At 44.2% G+C, this 18,696-nt stretch overlaps 1 protein-coding gene across 2 annotated transcripts in view; it reads right to left on the bottom strand.

The window, feature by feature from the left end:
- GLCCI1 (glucocorticoid induced 1) overlaps positions 1-18,696 on the bottom strand; it is a 47,233-nt gene that overhangs the window by 25,815 nt on the left and 2,722 nt on the right. The window contains exons 2-4 of one of the 2 annotated variants that reach the window (XM_074195385.1): positions 12,887-12,973; positions 7,675-7,797; positions 2,402-2,554 (exon numbers count right to left, since the gene is read on the bottom strand). In XM_074195385.1, coding sequence (XP_074051486.1) covers positions 2,402-2,554; positions 7,675-7,797; positions 12,887-12,973 — 363 coding nt within the window. The remainder of the gene's footprint in view (positions 1-2,401; positions 2,555-7,674; positions 7,798-12,886; positions 12,974-18,696) is intronic. The other variant, XM_074195384.1, reaches the window with a different exon arrangement.

The following is an 18,696-nucleotide window of genomic DNA, read 5'->3' as shown; positions in this document are numbered from 1 at the left end:
AGGAGAGGAGGATAGTGCAGAATTAAACTGGTTTACCAAGGAGTCCGATGGGCAGAAGAGGAATGTGGCTAGTACAGGGGAGATGGCCTGGGAGAGAAGTGGGGGTTCAAAGGATTGGAGGTCACAGCAGATGAAGAGCAGGGTTTTGTAAGGGAAGGCAGAGGGAGGGGTGGAAAGCCAGAGATTATGGTCAGATAAGGGGATTTCAGAATTCTTGAAAGGTTATCATGGGTGGATGATGGCAAGATCAGAGGTATGACCATCTTCATGGAGTTTATATTTCCTTGCCTCCACTGCCTCACCATTCAATCTTTCCCCATCTCTGATTCTTCCCACTTACCAATGAAAGACTTCTTTCTCAAGCCTTCATCAAAATCAGCTCTGGATACCGACCACCTAGCTCCATCCCCTTGGCTTCCACGACCCTGCTTGACTATGCTCTTCCTCATGCACACTAAGCCAAGGCATCTTTCAAGCCTCTGTCCTGGTCCCTCTTCCTCTCTATCCTCTCCATCCTCCCCCAATTCTCCTGGGATCACTCACCACCTTTTCAGAGGCAAGTTCCAACCTCATCTCTCTTCTGAACTATTTTTCCATCTGTCCTAGAGGCCTCTTAACCCCACCATGGCCCAGAGCTCACCTTCTTCCTGCAACCTTCCCCATTTCAGTGGAGGGGAAGGCCACCCTTCCAGTGACACTGGTCTACCTCTGCCTTCTCCTTCATGCCACAATCCCACCAGGTGTTCACTGCTACAGACTTTGCCATTCCAGCTTTTCCCTTGCTCTCAGTCCTCATCCTTCTCTTTTTATTTTTTTTTAGGTTTTTTTGCAAGGCAAATGGGGTTCAGTGGCTTGCCCAAGGCCACACAGCTAGGTAATTATTAAGTGTCTGAGACCGGATTTGAACCCAGGTACTCCTGACTCCAAGGCCAGTGCTTTATCCACTGCGCCACCTAGCCACCCCTATCCTTTTCTCTTCCTTCCTCGATGGTCTCCCTACAACTGACCATCCCCCTTACACCACCTCCCTACAGCTGGACCAGACCTTGGCAGCTAGCTTGGCCAGCCCCCCCCCCCTTCAGAGTTGAGACTCTGGGACCTAAGAGTAGCCAAGAAACATCCCCAGACATCAGAGCCCACTGTAGTGCCAGGGCCTCTTCCCCTGTGCTGTGCCTGAAACCAAGGCTGATCAGGTCCTCACCCCCTCCTCAGACATCACTTGGGGCTCCCTACCCACTAATCCATCTGACTCATCAAGCCTCATACAGCCTAGCTCCCTCTCCAGGAGACTGGCTGGTATCAGACCCTATGAGTGGCACTAGGACATCACCCCTGCCCTCAGAGAGCCCACACTCGAGCCCCAGGAGACAAGAAGGGCTAGCATCAGCATGCTGATTTGGAGGGGGAAGAGGAATCAGGAAAGCCCTCCCAGAAGCAGCCGGTGCCTGAGCTGAGCTTTCATTCCAAGTCCTTTCTGGGTGGAGGGCATAAAGCCAAGCGTGCAACAAGCAGGATCTCCTGGGTTCCTCCCAATCCCCTCAAGGGCAGATGGAGGGGAATTGACTTGCTCAGGGTCCTATGCCAGGAGGGTCTGATGTGAGATTTGAACCTGGGTTTCCCAGACTTCTGATCATGTATAAAGACAGCAAGAAGACAAATCTACCTGGAGTCAGGGAAGCAGGGGAGGGGACTGAGCCGAGAGCATGGGGCCTGAATTTGCCACAGGCTGTATTCAAACAAGCAGAGAGCTCAAGCGACAGTGTCCAGCACCCTAGGACATGGAACTGTTGGACCCTCAAAAATCCCTTAACATAGCTCTCTTAAAACTATTGACAATAGCGGGTTTGCTTTCAATCTCCCTCCCCCTACAGCCCTAACAATAGAGGAGCCCCGATCCAGACCACGAAGCACCCTCAGGGGCCCAAGGGGTCTCAAGATTCTCAAACTGTGAGCCAGGCCAGTGGCCTGGCCTCCTGGCACCCTACATCTCCGCTGAGTACAAAGCATCTGGACTGGCCAAATAACAAATTGAGAAGTTCTCCAGAGGCAGCTGGAGGATGCCTGAGGATGCCAAAGGCCTATGGTGTCTCCAGAGCCAGAGGGAAACAGGGACCATGCAAGATGATAGCAATCAGAACCAGACAAGTCAGGTTTTCATAAGCTCGAGTTGAAGTCCCCCAGTTCTGCTCTGGGTGAAAAATCCAACAGATTCTGGATTAAAGGGCAAATGAACGAGGCCAACCAGCCCACAACTAAGTGCTGGCACATTCAGACCTTCCAATGAGGACTGAGGTTACTGGGCAAACATTCCAATGGCATTTTGAACCATTTCAGATTTTTTTCCTTCTATCCCCAGGCCCCACCTACAAAAAAAACCCGAAGAACCCTCAAGCCCACTTACCTTTCCTCCCTCCTCCTTTCCACTGTTTTCTTTAATGAACACCTTTTCCAGTTCTGGGCTGATTCCTTCCACATTGCAGGGTACCCGTGAAACAGCCGACTTTGGTGCTGAGATATTGGACAGAGGCATAGAGATGGATCTTGAACCAACAGCCTAAAAAGACAACCAAGATTGGCTTTCAAATTATTAACAAAAACTGAAACTAGAAGGCCCCCTTAACAAGCAGGGCTGAAGCTCAATGGTGGAGGTCATTCTACCACCGGGATTTGCCCCCCCTCCAAAGCTCTGTCCTCTCTTGCTGTCCATCTCCAGAGGGAAGGGTCTAGAGCTCGGTCAGTCAGAAGAGAAGACACTGATCAGGCTCCTTCACAGTGCTATCACATGTAGTTTCTCTGGGGTCCCTGCCCTAGACTGACAATTCATGAAGCTACCAGTCAACCAGGCTGGAGGATAAGGAAGAGGAAGAGGAGAAGAGGCTTCTGTGCCTTTAGAAAAGGGAAGAGCAGCATGGAATGAACAGGACTTCGTTAGGCCAAAGAGTGGAACCTCTTCTTGAGATACAGATCAGGCTCAGGGTCAAGGTGTTCACCTGTCTCTTCTGGTCAGCATCCCCTCTACTAGGTCTGTATCCTTCAGCACCTCATTGACATAGTCTAGGAGAAGGTCACTGCACACACGGGGATCAAAACAAGAGATGAGGAAAACAAACGTCAGAGGCCAGAGTTTATGGAAGGGAGGTAACAGCTAGCTGCTAAATTCCAGGCCTGAAGGCAAGGTGAATGCTTTGGGTGTGTTCCACTGGGAAGCACACCTTCCATTTCTGGTTTCAAAGGGGAATGGGAAAGTTCCTCCAGTATGCAGATTGTCATCTTTTCATCCCTACAAAACATGTGGGATTCTCCTCTGGGTCAAAATCCCCTGAAGAGTTCTTCCCTATTAATTGGATGGGTGAAGAGAAGACAGGCCTGAGGAATGGTGATCTTGGAAATTCCTCACATTCATGGAAAGGAAGCTTCCCTGACCATGCCAACTTGTCACATCCTGTCCCAAGTCTTAAGACTGGGACTTGGAACAGGTTCATCCCCACTGGCAGAGGAGGAACAGAGGCTCAGAACAGCCACATGCTGTGGATCACATGGCAAGTAAGTGCCACAGCCAGAACTGGAACCCCACCCCAGCTCCATGGATCTTTCTACTAAATGAAGACATCTTTTTAAAAGAAAAATACTTTTCCCCAATTACATGTTAAAGTTTTAAATTCCAAATTCCAGCCCTCCCCAAGTCACTAAGCAATCTGATAGAGGTTGTACACATGCAATCCCCTACAACCTCTTTCCGGAGAGGTGACTTGCATTCAGACTCCCTGAGCTCTTTCTCTGGAGAGAGTACATTTTTCATCATCCTTCGATACTGTTTTGGATCACCGTTTCACTGAGAAGAGCGAAGTCATTCACAGTTCATCATCATATAGTATTAAAGTTCCTGTTTATTACATTCTCCTGGTTCTTCTCATTCCACTTCAAATCAGTTTGTGTCCTTCCCAATTTTTCTGAAATCATCCTGATTGCCACTTCTCATAGCACCATAATGCTACTGGTTGGTTCTTGTTCTTCATTATCAAAGAAGACCAAAACAATATCACTATATCAAAGATGAGTTACTGTGTGTCCAGCTGAAGCTGATCAGACTGATGTGAGCTCTGAATCCACAGGTAGACAAAGAGTCCAGGGGAGCACGTGGAGTGGTTTCTCTAAACTTGCACATCTCACACATCCTTTGAACTTCTTCCATTCTACCTTGCTCATACAGTGCAGTCCCCTCTCTGATTAGAATATGCCGTGCTTGGTGGTCCTGGGCCACGGTTTCCCATGTCCTACTATCAATTCCATAGTTCTAAAGAAGACCTTCAAGAGGTCTTCCTCTATTGCTAATATTTCATTACAATCATAGATAGCAACTTGTTCAGTCATTCCACAAATAGATCCTTTCTCCTTTTTTATGATCTCTTTAGTAAACAGTCCCAGCAGTGGTATTGCTGGGCCAAAGGATCTGCTAGGGCTATGTGCAGTTTGGTTAATCTTTCAGGATAGTTCTAAAATGCTCTCCAGAATGACTGGATCAGATCATAACTCCACTAACAATGCATTTATGTTCCAATTTTCCCATATCTCCACCAACATTTGTAATTTTCCTTTTCTAACAAATTAGCCATTGTAATACGTGAGTTGTTTTAATTTGTATTTTTCTTATCAATAGTGATTAAGCATTTCCTATATATATGACTATAGATAGCTCTGATTTCTTAGCCTGAAAACTCCCTGTTAATATTTTTTGACTATCAATTGAAAAATAACTTATATTATTATAAATATGAATCAGTTCTCAACATAATTGAGAAGCAAGGCCTTTATTAGATATATTTACTATAAAAAAATTTCCCCAATATTCTGTTGTCCTTCTACCCTTGGATGAATTGTTTTGTTGCGTTTTTTTAAACACATTTTTATTTGTTTTTTTCAACATTTAACAATGGTTTTCACCGTTTTTTTGCAAGAGTTTGAGTTTTACATTTTTCTCCTTTACTCCCCTCTACTTCCCCTGTCAGAAAGGAATCTAATATAGCTTCTACAAATGTAATTAAGCCAAATATAGATTCATATTAATCTTGATTAATCAAATCCAAATGAAAGGAAAGAAAACATTAGAGAGGGGGAAAAAAGACAATACATAAGGCAACTTCCAAAAATTGAAGATAGCTTTGGTCTTCATTTAAACTCCACAATTCCCTTTTAGGATACAAACAGCATTCTCCATCACAAGTCTTTTAGAATCATCTTTGATTATTGTGCTGCTGAAAAGAATAAGTACATCAAGGTTGATCATGATCTACATCGTTATTAGTGTGTACAATGTTCTGATTTTGTTCTCTTCACTCAGCATCAGTTCATTTATGTTTTTCCAAGCTTTTCTGAAGTCTAATCCCTCAGGATTTCTTATAGAACAATAGTGTTCCATCACATTCACATACCACAATTTGTTCAACCATTGCCCAATTGATGAGCATCCTCTCAATTAACAATTCTTTGCCAACATAAAAAGAGATGCTATGAATATTTTTGTATGTATGGGGTTTTTACCCTTTTTCATTTTTCTTTGAGACACAGACCTAGCAGTGATATTGCTGGATCAAAGAGGATGCACACTTTTATTAATCTTTGGCCATAATTCCAAATTGCTCTCCAGAAAGATTTTATTGATTTGCAAGTCCACCAGCAATGCATTGGTGTCCCAGTTTTCTCACATCCCCTCCAAGATTGATCATTTCCCTTTTTGGTCATATTGGTCAATCTGAGAGGTGTGAGGTGGTATCTCAGCATTGTTTTAATTTGCATTTCCATAATCAATAATGATTTAGAATAATTTTTCATGACTATTAATTTCTTCATCTGAGAATTGCTTTTCATTTTCTTTGACCATTTATCAAATGGAGAATGATTTGTTTTCTTATAAATTTGACTCAGTCCTCTATATATTTTAGAAATAAGTCCTTATCAGAAACACTAGCTATAAAAATCGTTTCCCAATTTAATGCATTCTTTTTAATCATGGTTGCATTGGCTTTATTTGTGCAAAAACTTTTCAATTTAATGTAAGCAAAATTAACCATTTTGTCTTTTATAATGTTCTCTCTCTCTAAAGCACCAGCCTTGGAGTCAGGAGTACCTGAGTCCAAATCCGGTCTCAGACACTTAATAATTACCTAGCTGTGTGGCCTTGGGCAAGCCACTTAACCCCATTTGCCTTGCAAAAACCTAAATAAATCAATAAATAAACAAATAAATAAATAAAGTTCTCTCTCTCTCTCTCTGCTTTGGTCATAAAATACTCCCCTTTCCATAGATCTGACAGTAGTTTTTATGCAAAAGTGATTTCTTGTCCTAGAAGCTGAAATCTTTGGGTTTATCAAAAAAAGAGGATTACTATAATCATTAACTTTTGCTAATGCTTTTATGATGCCCTGAAGGCTAATTTTGCAAAGATATATGGTGCATCTCAACAACTCAGTACTGATGGATCCACAACGATTAACAATAGGGACCTGATCCTAGACATGGGCTGAACACTTCCTCGATCAGTGCAGAAGCCAATTACAGTTTACCTCAAGTTGAAATCAATCAGTCCCTAGCAGAAGTTCCAACTAAAGAAGAGCTTTTGAATGCCATTAGGCTCCTTTCAAGTGGCAAAGCACCTAGTACTGATTCTATTTCAACTGAGGTCTACAAGGTGGGGGGTCCACTACTCATCCAAAAACTGACTTGAAATTTTCGAGGTTAACCCCCAAGAATTTAAAGATACCTCCATGATCCATGTCTATAAAGGTAAAGGGACAGACTGTCCTATGACAATCACAGGGATATTTTTCTTTTAGTCATTGCTGGTAAGATTCTTTTTTTTTTTTAAGGTTTTTGCAAGGCATATGGAATTAAGTGGCTTGCCCAAGGCCACACAGCTAGGTAATTATTAAGTGTCTGAGACCGGACTTGGACCCAGGTACTCCTGACTCCAGGGCCGGTGCTCTATCCACTGCGCCACCTAGCCGTCCCTTGCTAGTAAGATTCTTATCAGAGTCATCCTCAATAGGCTGTGAGATGTGAGTTTCCACCATACTTAAATGGATATTTTTAAAAGAAAATCTTAAAATTTTTTCATGAAGAATCAAGGATAATTCAAAAGAAGTAACAATTCTCAATTTATTTTGAAAATAAGGAGCAGTTAGGTGGCGCAGTGGATAGAGCACCGGCCCTGGAGTCAGGAATACCAGAGTTCAAATCTGGCCTCAGACACTTAATAATTACCTAGCTGTGTGGCCTTGGGCAAGCCACTTAACCCCACTGCCTTGAAAAATCTAAAAAGAAAAAATAAAATAAAATTATTAATATCTAACATTTATTATTTTTGTACTTTAATGTTTGCAAAAAAAAAAAACCCTCATGTTCCAGGGGAAGAAACTGAGCCAGGCAGAAGTTAGGTGCCTTATCCAGGGTCACATGGCTAATCAGAGCCTGAGGCCAGATTTGAACTCCAGGACTGCGGACTCCAAACACCCCCCAACCCCCCAAGGCTCTGGGCACTGTGGCAACCCCTTGCAGTTCTTTTCATTTTTCCCTTAGTCCATTAGTTCTCTATCTGTGGGCAGTCTATCCTCAGCTCTAGATCACAGCCCACTGGAGCAATTCCCTCCCCACAACACTCCTGACACCAAGCTGTCTCACCTGAGTCTGGCTGCTGGCTGCAGGGTTGCTGTGCAGAGGTGAGTGGCGGTCTTTTTCTCGGTGGCTGTGCCGGCTACTACTCTGCTTGCCACGCTGAAGCTGTTGTCTCAGCTTGGCGATCTGCTGGAGAAGAGAAACAAGGAAGGATCACAGGGGAGCACAGGTCTCCATGGAAGTGGACCATGTGCACGTTCACCATCCACGGGGCAAAAAGATGAAAAGATTAGCAGCTACATTACCACCATACCACCACATTACCACCACTACAATGACCCCATCCTTCACAATCCTGCCCGCATCAATGGCTCTGGAGCCTCCTCAGTCCCACCTTTCAAGGGCTCCCCCCGGTTGCTCCTAGGAGTTGTTCTGCCAATACTGGTCCAAAAATGACTTCCCGATCCAACAATCTGACCTGACCAGAAAGTAAAGAGACGAAGGTGGGTGAGAGGAGGGAGAAGCCCCAACCTCATCTAGGGAACTAGGGGAGAGAAGCCTCGCCCTGTGGCTCAGAAGCCCAAGCTTCCATCTCCCACCACCCCAACGTGTCCCATTCACTCCACAGCTGCGACAGTCAACTATAGGAAGGCAGAAAGAGTCGGCAGCAGGCCAATACCTTGGTGCCAAAACACACTGGAGAGAATGTGTTCAGGGGGAGAAGCTTCAAAGGCAAAACAAATGACCTTCTGAGCTGTGTGGCAGAACCATGCTCAATTATCAAGTGTGTCTTTCCTTTTATGGAGAGTTGACTAATCAATAGACATTTCTGGAAAAATCAGCTCACAATCTTTTTCTCGGGAAGCAAAGCTGAGTTTTAACAATAAATGAGAAAAGAATGGCACAAGAAGCTTGTACCAAGGGGAGAGTCATCTGGAAACCTTCCCTCATGTGGTAGTTTGACCGAGAGATGCTTCAGGATCTTCTGGAGAACCTCTGACCCAAAGTCCTTCAAACAATGTTGCTAAAGAGTGAAAACACTAATCCACCAAAACACATTTCTTTTAGTCCTCTATGGACAGATGGCTCTTTTATGTCACAGAAACTGCTCCAGTAAATGTACCTAGTCCTTTCATCACAACAATCAAGGGAGGGGGGGCTGCTGGGATTCTCTCCCCCATTTTACAGATGAAAACCCTGAAGCCCAGAGAGTTTATATCACGTGACTCTTTCCTGTGTCTAGAGTCAATATTCTTCCTACAATGCAGCCTACAACCTGGGAGATCACACTGAACCTCAGGACTGGTCCCTATGCCTATCATAATAATTTTTTAAAAATCTCACTTGTCAAAGAGGATTAGTGGTAACTAGGAATAATCCTATAATTTTATATATAGTCGCTAGATGAAATCCAGGTTTGGGCATCCTAGATGCAGTTACATGAACAGTTACATAATGCAGAGCAGTTACATGAGCCCCTTCATTAGCTGTGACCCTGACCCCACCACACACCCTCCTGTTCTCCATGTCAGGGTCTGTGATGAGAAGGTAGATAGCCAGTGAGGAAAACTGAACCCCAAAGATCACAGTTAATTTATCTAGCTTGTCCCATGACCCCAGGCCCCCTACTAAGTCCCAGTCCTTTTCCCCATCACACAGATCTTAATAAAGGCGGCAGTATCAGGAATGTCTTTATTTCACCACTTCCCAACCACGGGGATCCCTCCAATAATATTAAAGTTTAGTTTGGTCTTTTACATAGACACAGAAACATCCTTATGACCTAGACAGATATTGCAGGGACTGGCTAGATGCAGACTCCTTTCTTCCTTCCACTAGAAACCACAGGAGCCTTGGGCCCCAGAAGTGGCAATCAGTGGCAGAAGTTTTAGGAAGGGTTCTTCCATCTTCATTCAACATGGAGTCCAAGGCATCTCTGAAGGAGTGGTGATTGTATTTTCTGGTTACTGGTTTTTATATTCCCTTGTTTCCCAATATGTTCCTGGTCCTCTCTCTAAGAGGCATTCTTGAAGACAAAGACCTTGAAAAGGGTGTGAATTTGGAGTTAGGGAAGCAGGTCAGCAGAACTGTGAAGTCTGGTGTGAGATAGGTCCCAACCCCACCACCCCAGAGCTCTTCCTCAGGGGGATGCCACAGCAGCCTGTCTGACTCCTGTGGGTCTCCTGGCACTTCCCGCTGCTATGGCTGCTGGGGTTACTCTTCTCTTGGCCCTACTTATCTTAGCATTAACCAAAGGAGGGCTGCATTACAATCAAGTACTACCTTTTGTTTTGCTGTTTCTAATAGATGGACATTCATGCCTCCAGTTCTCTGCTATTCCCCAAAGCACTAACAGAATTGTTTTGGGATATACTGGACCTTTCTTCTTCTGCTAGACTTCCTTAAGTTATTTGTCCAGCAGCAGGTTCCCTGAGTAAAAGGGTATTGTCAATGTGGGCCCTTTTCAGACACAGTTTCAGATTGTTTTCCAAAATGGCTGCACCAACCTACAACTCCACCAACAATGTTACCCTCTTCTATAGGCTCTCCAACACTAGCCATTTCCTTCTTTTGTTAGATTTGCCAATTTATTGGCTATGAGGTGAAACCACAGAGATGATTTGATTGTTATTTCTCTTATTTGGGGCAACATTTGCATAAGGTTAACAGTTTCCAATTCTTCTTTTGAAAACTGTATTTCATATCCTTTGGCATATAACCATGGCAGAATAGTCAGGGATAGTATCTATTTGATAGCTGCCCACATATAAATATTGGACCCAATATCAGAGATATTTGGTGGTGAAATTTTTTCCCTAGTCAACCACTTCTCTTATCCTAGACTTTTCCCTCACTTTTATCTAGTTGTTAGTAAAGGAAGAAAAAATTATTTTTTTAAAATATGAAAAAAGTTTATGAGTTTCCATTAGTGACAAGAGATTAGAGAGAAATCTTACTCAGAAGCAACAGGTCAATCCACCTGTAGGGTTATTCAAGAGAGAAGAGAAAGGTGCCGTTCCCTACACCTCAAAACATGGAAACCACCCTTGAAGGAAAGGAGAAGGACTTAAGTTGGGAAATGGGAACCAGAAGTTCATTGTTCAGATGAGCAGTCTTTCACATCAATCACTGTTACAAAACTGTGATCAGTTCAGGTCATTCTTTCAGGTTTTTTGGAAATCCACCTGCTCAACTCTTCTTCTAAAACAATAATATTCCATCACATTCATATGTCACAACTTGTTCGGCCATTCTCCAATGGATGGGCATCCCCTCAAATCCAATTCTTGGCCACCACAAAAAAGAACTGCTACAAATAATTTTATACAAATTCAACTCCAACTCTAAATGTGTGCCCCTGATTTCACATCTAACCCTAAATACAGGAAACTGGAAACATGGACAGGCAGATTAATTTGTTCCTTTCAACTTTCCATCCAAATCCTGAGAATATAAAGGCTGAAGAATGGCATTCTACTTAGGCTGGTCCAAATACCCACAATATGATAAACCATATAATATATGATAAATAACACAAAAATTAATTCCTCCTGGATCACAAAATACACTGGAGCCTCTTAGGCATGGTCTTGGCAAGAGCCAGCGGCGCAGCTGTCCACCATGAAGACATGACAAGGGGGCCAAAATCCCAAGACTAACAAGGGATTTGTGCCAGGGTCTCTACTTTCAGTTGAGGACTCTGCTGGGGGCCAGACAGAAAAGCATGCTCCCCGAGTCCATCCAAGCCCTGAGAATGAGGAAGGAGAGGCCAATGCACTCACAAGTTGGTGGGTGGTGACCAGGCAAGAGTTCAAGGGGCAGAGAGATGAGTTTGTAAAAGAGAGAGAACTGTGGGTAAAGCTATAGGACAAAGGGAGAGAGTAGACAGTGGGGTGATCAGACAGACACCCCAGGAAAAGTTGGGAATGGAAAAGTCAAGGAGACATCTCAGAGCCTGGGGCCAGAGGTGTCTGGGGTAGTTCAAAGGCAAAATGGAAGAGCCTCCCTTTAGGGATGACATTCTCTATGACAAGAAGAGAAAGTTTGACACAACCACCATGTAAAAAGCCCCAGAAGAGTCAAATGGCTGTCTGGCAGCAAGAGGGAAAGAATAGAACCTCCCTGCTGGAACCCAAGCCTGGGTGTCTTGGGCCCAAGTCTCATCTTCTGCAGACAAGTTCATTACCTGCCTGTCCTAAGGGCAAGAAAGAACCCCTTTCACAGACAGGGAAACTAAAAGGCAGGAAGTTGAGATGAAGGGCTCTTTTATCCATGGACACACAGTATCAGAGGCGAGCTTTGAAAAATAATTAAAGGCAGCATTGTCTATAGCACTTTCCTTTGATCTTCAGAATAGCCATGAAAAATAGGGGCTATTATTTAGATTGTCTCAACTTTACAGATGAGATACTGAGGTAGAAAGATACGAAGTGATTTGTCTAGGGTCACACAACTATGTAGTGTCTGAGGCAACCACCTCTTTTAAATGTAAATTTTCCTAGATTCACCCCTATATCTATCTACATTAGTACACTGCCTTTAACAGGGATAACATGACCATGAGGAGTGAGAAGACAAGCCCAAGAGTGATGCAGCCAAGTTCTCCAGTATCCTCTAGGAGCAACAGACGCCACACTGATCAGCTCTTGGACCTCTCTCTTCCCTCTCTACTGGATCCTCCCTCATGCCCTGGTGCCTGCACCCTTGAGTCTGCCAACCCTTCATGCAAGCACCCAAACCAAGAAAAAGCAAGACTGCCAGCTGCTCACTCCTCTGCAGCAGGACCCCACAAGGCCATCCAACCAGTGCTGGGAGAACCAAGGGAGGATCCCAGAGTCTAAACGACCTGTCACACAGCCAGGAACAAAGCCTCTGATGGGAGCTCTGCCAAATAGGAAATATGGAGATAAATTTGAGGGAGGAAATGGAAAAATGCTGAGATAAAATTAAAAGTGCTGACATTATTTGGCCAAAATGAGGGACAGGCCAGAACCTCTGAAGGTAAATCACTCTAGAAAAGTGAAACTGGATGCTTCTCAACATCCAGTCCAGGAAGGGCTGCTAGGTGGTGCAGTGGACAGAGCACCAGTCCTGGAGTCAGGAAGACCTGAGTCAAATGTGGCCTCAGACGCTTAATTACCTAGCTGTGTGACCTTGCGCAAGTCACTTAACCCCAGTGTCTTGCAAAAAACAAAAACAAAAACAAAAAACAAACATCCAGTCCAGCTGGGGTCACACTGGCTTCTCACCACTTGGACTGCCACCACACCAAGCCTACCTCTTTCAGCTGATCCGAGCTGCCCCATGATGCTGATCGCTGATGAGATCTCTTCTCTGCCCCCTCTTCAGCCCAACAGCTTGGTGTCTAAAGAAAGAAAAACACATGACTCATTTGAGCAGAGCATCACCAATCCCCACAGATGACCCCTGACAGGAGGTGGAACCATCTTTGTACAATCTGAATTAGAGTTTCAAAGCCCACGAGTGAAATGGGAGGGAATCACAAACAGAAAGGATGTGCCAGCATTTCTATCACCAACTTGTTACTCCATTAGTGACAACAAAGTCAGTATCCCTATCATCAAAAAACGAGAGACGCAGTAGACACCAAAGAAGACTAAAGATGAAGAGAAGGAAATGCAATGAGTTTGACTCTTAGCAAAACAAAGCATTCAAAAAACACCAATGACACTGACCCAACTTAACCTCTACTTCCATCTCTACAAAAATTTGTGCGAATCACTTCTATGTGAATTAGCAGCATTCTAGATGAAGAATAGCGGCAGATCCCTTCAAAATTTGCTTTACTATGGACCACACAGCTTTACCATCATCCAACTGACTAAAAAAATAAAAAATATCTGATCTAATTGTGCATGTCTTTTTTAAACAGCATTTGATATGCAGAAAAAAAATCCTAAAGGCTCTGGTCCAACAATGGGTTTTCCATATAGATATCAAAATCATACAAAATTCCTCAAAAAGCTATAATTATATTTTTATGACCTTCCAACTATGGCTATCGACCTGGGTGGGGGTGGAATGGGGGAAGTGGTGACCATCCTCAGAGAATGTCTCGGCAAGTCCTAATAAGAAGAGACATACCCTACGGATGGTGAGGAACCCCAGGTGGTCCGGTCTGCAAATGTCATTTTGTAGACTGAATTAAGGTTTTGGAATCCAGAAAAGCCTCCTGAGCTGGCTGGCACAGGAGACGTGGTTGTTGGTTGGTCTGTCCTTCTCCAGTTCATTCTATAGATGAAGAGCTGAGGCAAATTGAGTTCAATGACTTGCCCAGGGCCACATGGCTAAGGGGAGTCTGAGCTCAAGGCTCAGGTGCATAGGACACATCACCTGAGGGGCTGGCTTCCTCTGGTCTTCAGGACCCATCCCATTTTCTCCTGCACTTTGTTGTGGCTGCACAACAATCTTAGGTCATCATTTACTAAGTTAGGAAATGAGGTGAGTTTGACAAGATCTAAATAAGGTCATGAGTCAGCTCTGTGTAATCATTGCTTTTTTTTTCTTTTTCTTTAATATTGATTCTCATTTTGTACAAATAATGTTTTTGCATTAATAAAATATTCTTGTTTAAGAGTAAACAAAATACTCCCTCCCCCCCATAAATATAGACTTGCTTTAGCGATAAAGTAAAGGGGAGAGAAAAAAATTAAAGTTAAAATTTAAAAAATAATAGTAATAATTGTAGGTATGGCCAGGTAGCGCAATGGACAGAGCACCAGCCCTGGAGTCATGAGCACCTGGAACCCACATCTGGCCCTATACACCCAACAATCACCCAGCCGTGTGACATGCAAGCCACCCAAACCCCACTGCTCTGCAAAAACCAAAAAGAAAAAAGAAAAAAAAAAGACCCAAAACGAAATAAAATAGTAATAATAGTAGGGGTGGCTGGGTGGCGGACAGAGCATTGACCCTTGAGCCAGGAGTACCCGGGTCCAAATCCTGCCTCAGACACCCAACGATCACCCTGTTATGCGGCCCCAGGCAGGCTACCAAGCCCCATCTGAAGTCCATGGCAAAAGTTACTTCCATATTTTTCCACCGTTGCCATTGCTGATAGCAACTCCCTCCCTTTCATATTTCTCCACTACCATGTACTATATTTTCTCTCTCCTTTCACTCTGACTCTGTTGTAGGGTCGCTGAGTGGTGCAGCAGACAGATCCCCAGCTCTGGGGCCAAGAGGCCCTGAACCACCCCTTAGGCCCAGCATCCACCTGGCCCTATGGTCCTGGGCAGGCCATCCAATCCCAGCCCCTTGCAAGAAGTAAAAAAGAAAATGTGTTATATTATGACCACTCTCCCCCTATGGTCCATCCTCTCCTCCTTCATTCACATCCCCACCCCTTCCCCCTGTCCCCACATCCTTCTTACTCCAGATGTCTATACCCCATTGAGTATATATGCTGTATTTTATCTTCAAATTCAGCTTTCTCCGGTGCTTCAACTATAAATGTTCCTTCTACCTGCTCTATTAACTGAGAAGGTTCATATGAGTATTATCTGTGTCATTTTTCTAAGCAGGAATACGTGCAGTTCATCATCAAGTCCCTCATATTTTCCCCTTCTCCTCCAATCTCTATGCTTCACCTGAGTCCTGTATCTGAAGATCAAACCTTCTGTTCAGCTCTGGCCATTCCAACAGGAACATTTGAAATTCCCCCGGTTCATTGAAAGTCCATCTTTTTCCCTGGAAGAGGACATTCAGTTTTGCTGGATAGTTGATTCTTGGTTGCATTCTAAGCTCTTTTGCCTTCCAGTATATTATATTCCAAGCCCTATGAGCTTTTAAGGTAGTTGCTGCTAAGTCCTGTGAGATCCTGACTGCAGCTCCATGGTATTTGAATTGTGTCCTTCTGGCTGCTTGTAGTATTTTCTCTTTGACTTGGGAGTTCTGGAACTTGGCTATAATATTCCTGGGGGTTGTTTTCTTGGGGATCTCTTTCTCGGGAGGATCAGTGGATTCTCTCCATTTCTATTTTGTCCTCTGCTTCTAGGATATCAGGGCAATTTTCCTGTAGTAATTCTTTGAAAATGATGTCAAGGCTCTTTTCCTGATCATGACTTTCAGGTATTCCAATAATTTTTAAATTATTTTTCCTAAGTCTGTTTTCCCTATCAGTTTTTTTTTCAATGAGATATTTCATATTTTCTTCTAATTTTTTGTTTTTCTGGTTTTGAAGTATTGATTCCTGATTTCTGGTAAATTCATCAATCTCCCTGAATTCCATTCTTTGTCCAAAGGATTTGTTCTCCTCAGAGAGTTTTCTTATCTTTTTTTCCATCTGGCCAATTTTGCTTTTTAAAGCATTCTTCTCCTCAATAACTTTTTGAACTGTTTTATCCATTTGACCTAAGCTGGTTTTTAGCATGCTGTTTTCTTTAGCATTTTTTTGGATTTCCTTGACTAAGCTGCTGACTTCATTTTCATGTTTTTCCTGCATCTCTCTCATTTTTCCCCCATTTTTTCTTCTAACTCCCTCATTTGATTTTCAAAGTTTTTTTGAGCTCTGTCATAGCCTGAGTCCAATTTCTGTTTTTCTTGGAGTCTTTAGATGTAGGAGCTTGGACTTCCTCATCTTTAGACTGAGTATTTTGATCCTTCTTGGGCTCATCATATGCAAAATATTTCTCAATGGTGTTCCTCTTGTTTCTCTCCTTGCTCATTTTCCCAGCCTAAGCCTGTTTTGGGGGTGCTTTTGGGACACTCCCACAAGAGTCTCAGTGTGTGAGGCTCTGTTCTCCCTCCTGGTCTGTGAATGACCATAAGCACCCCCCTCTGCCACAGGGCTGAGGTGGGGGGGGGGGCCTGCTGTTCTATGGGGGCGCTAGACTGCGATCAAGATCTGAATGTGGTCAGAGCCCCAGAGTCCTGTTCCGGGGCAGAGGACAGAGCTCTGCAGTCTCTCTTCACTCCCCTCCCTCAGCTCAATGGGCTCATGCCCTGGGGGCTCCTGCTTACAGGCTCCATCTGCTTCTGTTCCTGGAACTTGGCTGTGCTGCTCTCTGTGTGCCCTGAGGGCTGGGCTTCACGTGCTTGCTCTGGCAGAGGTCCCCCGCTGTTCCCCCAATTTGTGCCAGGTGCTCCCCAGGGCGTAGCTCAGGAGACTCCCCTGATGCTGTGAGCTGTGGCTCCCAGCACCCTGGGGCTGCCTCCAGGAGGCTGAAGTTGTTTTGCTCTGGCGGGCTACCCCTCTGGCGGGCCGCCCCTCCAACCCCGGGGAGCAGAGCCTTTCTGCTCTTTTCCAGGTTACCCCGAGTAGGAGAACTGCCTCACTGGGTCCCTCTGTGGGTTCTGTCTCTCAAAAATTTAGTTAAAGTCCTTAGCTTATGAGTTTTATGAGAGAGCGCCTAAGACACGATCCATTCTTGTCACCATCTTGACTCCACCTTGTGTGTAATCATTGCTGCTTCCCTGTCTAGATATCTGGCAACTACCTCTTTAATGATCCATTCTGGAGTTTTCCAAGGAACTGAAGTCAAATGAACAAGCTCAGTTTTCAGAATGCATTTTTTTCCCCTTTGAGGGAAAATGTGTTTGCCCTTCTCCAATCCCATTATTTCTTGACTATTACAGATGGTGGCTCAGCTGTAACATTCACCCATTATTACTGTATCCCATCTGGACCAGGAGATTTAAATTCATCCAGGGAATCTAGCTACTCTCTTATTATCTCCTTGCCTAACTTCAATATTGACTTATTGCTAATAATTTTTATAAAGGTCACACTCATTTCATCTTTTACTTTGAGTGGTTGACCCTCTGTTCCTCAAAAAGTGAATTTTTATTATCTTATTACATGGGTATAGTCAACCAAGAGCACTGACTATCCCTTCAATTCTTTACATCTTATTTGCAATTTTCTGCAGGTTCCCTATGGTCTCCAGTTCTTTTAATAGGATATAGAATTATCTAGTCCAATCCTTTCATATATAAATGATAAATTCACATTAAATATCACAGACTCAATTTTAGATACGGTAACTGATGTCCAAGGGTTAAGTGATATCCAAGGTTAAACAGGTAGGAAGCAGAGGCAGGATGTGAAGTCAACTTTAGACTTTAGAGTGACTTCTAAGCCCAATTTAAGATGTTGGTTTTAGAATATAAAATATTAGGCCTTGGAACCAATGAAAAGTGGATGCCCCTTTTAATGGAAAGCAAAATATTTTGTGTTCTCATTCTCCAAAACAGACGTTCTCCAAAGCAGATTGTTAAGTTCCTGTTTGACTACCTGCTCAGGAAGTGTTGGGTTCCTGCGGGCTAACCTATCCTCACCCTGTGCAGAAGGGGTGGGAGACAAAGATGGAAAGTTCTCCAAGATCTATGTTTATTAGACCAAATACAATGCTTAAATATCCTCCCCAGTCCCTGGTCTACTCCCACTCCCATAGCACTCTCCAATCAACCAGTAAAACAGTGCTCGAGGATGATGAAAGTTTACAGTGCTCCCACACACACAACAGTCCCTTACACTGGGCAGTTTTACTCCCACCCTATTTTACACAATTACTGTTTCACATGGCTTCCCTGGTGTGGGCATATTCCCATTCTGGGGACTAGCTCCAGGGGGTACCTAAGGCCTCGGGCTGCTCTTCACCGTAAACAGCCTGCCTCATCTACTGAGGAGAGCCAAGAGTCCCTGCAGCCTCCATATGATTGCCATGTGTCAGTAGTCATGGCTTCAGGTCTTCAGAGACCAGGGCACTGATACAGTTCCTCCATGGGGAAGAGACAAGACCACAGGCCACTCTGAGGATGAGAAAGACCACGGGCAATGGGAAAAAAGGCATGGGAGAGGTCCTGGACCAGACAGACAGACACAGAGACAGAGTGGATGAGGGATGGAGGAACTTCTGCACAGGCAGAGCCTGGGCTCACTAGGCTTTGGATTTCCTAGGACATTTTCACCATCATGCACACAAACAGGGCAGCACCTTTCAGAAACTGTCTGATGCCCCCCCCCCCAGACCCCGGCTAACCCTGGGCAACCTGTGGTAGTGGTTCTGGCTCTGGGACCCCAAAGAAACTAGGGGAAAAATCTGATGGAACCAGTTAAAGCTG

The sequence above is a fragment of the Macrotis lagotis genome, chromosome 7 (assembly GCF_037893015.1).
Source record: "Macrotis lagotis isolate mMagLag1 chromosome 7, bilby.v1.9.chrom.fasta, whole genome shotgun sequence".
In the NCBI taxonomy this organism is placed as follows: domain Eukaryota; kingdom Metazoa; phylum Chordata; class Mammalia; order Peramelemorphia; family Peramelidae; genus Macrotis; species Macrotis lagotis.
Note: the sequence above shows the minus strand (reverse complement) of the source record. Positions and strands in the feature narration are given on the sequence as shown.